Genomic DNA, 5,611 nt, shown 5'->3' with positions numbered 1-5,611 from the left:
TGTCCGCTTATTGACAATAAAAATTAGCCAATGAGCGCGCGAGAATATTTGCAGTCATTGTAACTTGGTATGCGGCTCTGTATGCCAAAATTTAATTATCCCGCAAATGTTGAAAGTATTCGTTTGGGTCAGGGCAAACAAGCCACTATCGCACTATCGGAAAAGGTTTCGTGTTAAAATCATGATGAATGATAACGCAGAAGTTTCACCACAATTTTCTTCGTTAAAGTAAATGAAGAAAGTGAGAAAGTGCAGGTATATACATCATGCAACCTTATTAACACAGATGGTGGATTGTGATTGGTCGTAGAACTAACAAATGAGTTGATAATTTCGAAGTTCCTCATTCATCCTGCTTCGCTTGCACATATACATTTTGTGTTTGTAAGCATTATTTCATCATTTTTTGTAAGCATTATTTCATCATTTTCCTACATCAAGTATACTTCATCGAGGAAGACGCAGTGGTTGTTGTCTAGCGTGACATTTCTGCGAATTTTAGATGACTTCCCCCCCCCCCCCCCCCCCTGCACGCAAGCATTACACCTGTTGATCTCTTTTTTTTTGTTTACACCATTTTTACGCAAAAATTCTCACGACTTGTTATTAGCTTGATATTTTGTAAAAATCTGTGTCTCTTTTCAGTTTTATGTTAAAAATTTTGACTGTGTATTTTTCACTTTTTATCAAGCTTGATTTCTATGACGTCATCCGGAGCCAGGTGACTTGCGCAATTAGCAAATTAGCTACGAGTTCGGATATACTTTTCGTCCGTTTCGTTTCTGTGACATCTCGTTGCATATTTTGTACTTGAGAGGTTGGAACCTTACCTTTCTGGTAGAAAAGTAACTAGCAAGATAACTCACTATGTCGTCGAACCCACCGTATCCTCCGAGCAGCAATCCGAACGATCCAATTTCGCAACAGTATCCACCTCCGAGTGCTCCCACTTTCAACTATGGCTCTGCATATCCGCCTCCATCCAACCAAGCGGCATACCCACCACCCGTGGAAACTGTTCCTGCTAATAATCCTGCCTTCCCTCCTCCGCCATCTTACGAAAGTACTTTTGGAAAGCCAGCCGGCCAGCCGAACCCTTATGGCCAAAACAATTCGTTTACGCCAGCTGCAGCCCTTCCGAGTTATCCTCCGCCACCAGCAAGCTCTGATGTAGAATACCAAGGATCGAGCTCCGCTTATCATGACCGAATCATTAGCTTTAACGACAAAACCATCAGGCTTGGTATGTTTCTATGAACAACCGAATCAACTTTTCATTATATGATTATTTGATTTATATATTATTTTGTGAAAGAGATCATGTTGATCACAAAGATGAAGTTCCGCATTCAGTCGGAACTTATTTGACGTTGGGAATCGAAAGTCAATTTTGAAAACTCTAAAGGGCCATAAACCCCTTACGATCACAATACAATGTAATAAGGAATGTATGTAATGTCATAATGTAATAAGAAAGCCATGACACAAAAAGTTCTTTGACTTTATTATCATACTCTACCATTACGCGTGAACTTAACTTATTTTTTTTGCATAATAATTAAATTTCCTGCAGTATGTTCTTCGTTGACCATATTATTTTCATCTGATCAATCACCCCAAGAATGATAATTGTAAAGAATCAAAGGGAGTAACTGCAGAATATACCCTGTCACATGGAAGACAAGTCCTGAAAAAGCTTGATATGGGGCTACGAAGTCACATTTATTTCATAAATATGGTTGGTATTATTGTATATGAAGTGTATTTCTGAGTGGATATGCGAAGTGGGCAAGTCCCTCTCTTTCTTTATTTACTTTTATTGTAAGACTAGCTCCGTGAGCGGGCAAAATGAACCAAACCCTACGTTGTGATTGGCTACCTGAGCCGGGTAAGATGGAGCTATACTGCCTGCTTGGGATTACTTGCTTGGTCCCGCAAGATCAAAGATCATTTGTTGGTGTTTTATCACATGTAATAAATCCTTTATTGACCAAGCTTGTTCTGTCAAGATTGCTGGATATTGATGATCTCGTTCTTTTTTTTGCGTGTTTATGGACCGAGACGAAGTCGAAGTCCATAAACACGCAAAAAAAGAACTTTGCCAATATTCAGTCATCTTGACCTCACGCTTGGTCAATAACCCATATATATTGCATGTGTTTCATATATAGATGCTCACAAGGACATTACAATAACTAGAATAAGATAGAAAATATACAAATAAAATACATTAAATTGTTTACATCAGGAAAAATAATATGATAACAAAAGTACCGTTATGCATTATATAAAACTATTGACAAAATGTGTATTTAAGTAGATGGGTCTTGAATAATTTCTGGAATTTCTGTTCTGTTGTCTTAGAGCTGGTAAGTATATTTGTGAGTGGAGATGTTGGTAAAATCCGTTCTCAGGTTGAATCCGTTTTTACCTAGGTTGAATATGCACTCCCCCACCCCCCAAAAGGGTTGAAAACACTATTCCTTCCCTCAAACTCTCATTGCCTTACGCATCTCAATATATCTTCTTACTGTTTCGTATCATCTTATCTGGCGGTTTCTGTATTCTTACACTTCTCTCTTTAGGCTCAACATCACAACATACTTAGAAAGGAAACAGAAGGCTGTACTAATCACTTACCGGTACTCGAAGTCGCACCCTCCAGATCTGTAGTCCTGTGTCTTCACTAGTGAACTACAACGATGAACATGCTCAACCCAACACAGTACTTTTATTATTTACTTTTGTATGATAAGTCAATTGATATCTATGTATAATAACCAAAACAAATCCAAACCTGACCCTAATTTTTCTCTAGGCTTAATTTAGGCTTCTAAAAACGGTTCTTTAATTCATCTGAGTGCGTATGCTACTTACACTGTAAGTAAAATGAGGATCACCAATTTAACGTAGGTAAAGACGGATTTCACCTGAGAATGGATTTTACCGGCAACAGATACACGGATACACGGATATGCAGTGGGCAAGTCCCTCTTTTTGGTTAGAGCAGGTTGGTATATTTCTTAGTGGATACGCAGATACGCAGTGGGTAAGACCTGGAGTAACTGCAGTCCTTTCTTCTTCACACGGTCTGGTGAAAAGTGTAGTCAACTGAACTGCAAAATGAAAGCTAAAATTTTACAATAGTGCTAAGGCCTAATCACTGAAACAAGTGCTTGGGCTTAATCAGGAATAGAGTGCTATTTCATGTAGTTAACTGAACCTTAAAGTGAAAGCTAACACAAGGCAATGTTGTTGACGCTATGTTTAAAGAACGAACAAGGTATAATGCACAGTAATTTGTAATTCAGTTTTATTTTGGTGTATATTCTTCACACGATCTCGTGAAAAGTGTAGTTAATGGAACTGTAAATTGAAAGCTAAAATCACGGAAATGAGAGCTTACGCTTAATCAGGAATCAAGTGCTTTAAAGGGGCTAGGTCACGCTATTTTAGGTAATTTTGTTTAATTTTGTTAATTATGAGTTCTAAATGTCAAATTGGCAGGGCAAGAGTCTTTCATTTGCAAAATTACGGCCACATAACAACTGAGAATGATTTTCCAGCTTTGTAAATGACATTTTGATATAGACTGATATAAATTTGAAAAAAGGCGGGCCGATGTTTTTCAAATTTACCCAAATTCAATCCATTTCAATCCTCCTCCAGTTTTGTACATCCATGTCCCTTCTTGGCTTCTCTCAGTGTTTTGTTAGAGTTCTATAGTTTTGAACAGTTGTTTTGATATTTTAGGTAATTCTATGACCATTCAATCAGTGATGAAATTGCCTAAAATTGCGTGACCTAGCCCCTTTAAGAACAAGCAATACATATCAACTAGGAAATTGATCGCGCTTTAAGATACATCATTGTTTTTCACTCGATCATCGTGCTTTATGAACTATAAATACATGCTTACATCAATCTCCTTTGCTCTTTTTGTTTGGTGCATCAGAAAGGAAAAATACTGAGAAATACTGTATCCACTAAGCTGATCGGTGTTTCCACTGCGTATCCGCATATCCACCCAATTTAGGTTATAGCTTCGAGGTGGCAGGGTATTCTGCAGTTAAGCCAATCAATGATATTGTTGATTATAATCATTGTACTCAACCTACCACAGCCTAGCAAAGTTAGAACATTACTTTCTGACTTAATGGCAATCTCTGACAATGAAAAACAAACAAATCAGCAGCTTTGGTGGTTTAGTTAAAGGCTTCAAAAAGCAACAAGGATCAATTGAATATTGCAATTACTGATTTTCCCACTGAGTCATTGTTTTTTTTGCAGTAAAACAGCCTCAATTTTAGATAGAAACTGATATTGTGATTTTCATTCATTTTCAAATCCATCTGCCTGCTGTACATGCTCTTGCCATAGGATTTATCAGGAGGGTAAGTGGACAAGCACAGGACTCAAAATTAAGCAAATAGTGAAATTGCGGGATATGTTACATTGTCCTGGGTTTAGTATTTCACTAGTAACCAAAGACAACTTGAATGTTCTGGAAGACAAAACGCAGCGCTGTACATGTGTTACTGCACTACCACACATACGCAATTCGTGCCTATGTTTTCAAAGATGCCATCCATAATTTGGGAAGGAGGGCCCTGACAAAATCTTAAGAGCCATATCATAATAGTTTGTCCTTCAGTGCACTGTGAGAGCACCTTTTTACATTTTTTTGTTAATTAAATGGTAGTCAAATTTCAAGCTGTAAATGAACTGAACTTTTGAAAAGAAGTAATGTTTTGGGAACATGTGCAAATGAAGGTTTTCATCTCATTTCTCTCAGTTTTTTTTGTCTTGTGCATCTCTGGTCATTTTTGTGTTAAAATTAAACAACTTGGTATGCTTGCTTATGCTACAGCCCTACAGTTTTTGAAGATGCATGATAATTTATTAACTTAATTTATTTCTTGACAGGTGTTTGCAGTGCTAATGTTGCAGCTTTTTACAACTGTGGGATTTATTTGCCTCTTCATTTTTGAGTAAGACACATTTCAGGGGTGGGTCACACAGTGATATAATAAAATAGTTCTTATTGACTTTCAATCCTTTTTTGCTTGTTATATGATATGTGACCAAATTCTGTGTAATAAACATTATCAGAGGTCCTTAGTAACTGTCTGAAGTGGTACATATTAACATAAAACAAGAGGGTAGCCTATACTGAAGCATTAATAGCAATAATAAGCACAGGGGGCAATAGAAATCAACAACTCTTTAAGCACTGATTGAGAAGGTACCAGATACAAAAACTGGAAGGTACGAGCTAGGGAAGATATCATTGCCATCCAGCAGTGATGTGCATTGACAGGAAGTAAATGCAAAAAGTTACATTGTTACAATACTGTGGCTGTTTTTGACTGGTTTTAGATTTAAAGAATGTGTCATCTGGTATTTCATATGCGGAAGTGATAATTATATGTTAGTCACAGTCACACAAATACTGCAACATAAAATTACAACAGCACAAGAGGCAAACATTTCTCCTTTTACACACAGAAGCATTTAATGAAAATTAGGGTTAGAAATGAAATGAGAAGCACACTGCTTAACCCACTGATCCCTGGGAGTTATTCTTTCATGACTGCTCAATTTGATAATT

General features: G+C 37.2%; 1 protein-coding gene across 1 annotated transcript in view; it reads left to right on the top strand.

Moving 5' to 3' along the window:
* The first annotated feature begins 728 nt into the window (after window positions 1-728).
* The window catches only part of LOC138012854 (protein lifeguard 2-like), a 16,839-nt gene continuing 11,956 nt past the window's right edge, over window positions 729-5,611 (top strand). Inside the window, exons 1-3 of the mRNA XM_068859766.1 lie at window positions 729-1,243; window positions 4,381-4,394; window positions 4,927-4,991. Coding sequence (XP_068715867.1) covers window positions 868-1,243; window positions 4,381-4,394; window positions 4,927-4,991 — 455 coding nt within the window. The 5' untranslated portion in view covers window positions 729-867. The remainder of the gene's footprint in view (window positions 1,244-4,380; window positions 4,395-4,926; window positions 4,992-5,611) is intronic.

The sequence above is a fragment of the Montipora foliosa genome, chromosome 8 (genome assembly GCF_036669935.1).
Source record: "Montipora foliosa isolate CH-2021 chromosome 8, ASM3666993v2, whole genome shotgun sequence".
In the NCBI taxonomy this organism is placed as follows: Eukaryota; Metazoa; Cnidaria; class Anthozoa; order Scleractinia; family Acroporidae; genus Montipora; species Montipora foliosa.
This window is presented reverse-complemented; position numbering and strand designations above follow the sequence as displayed.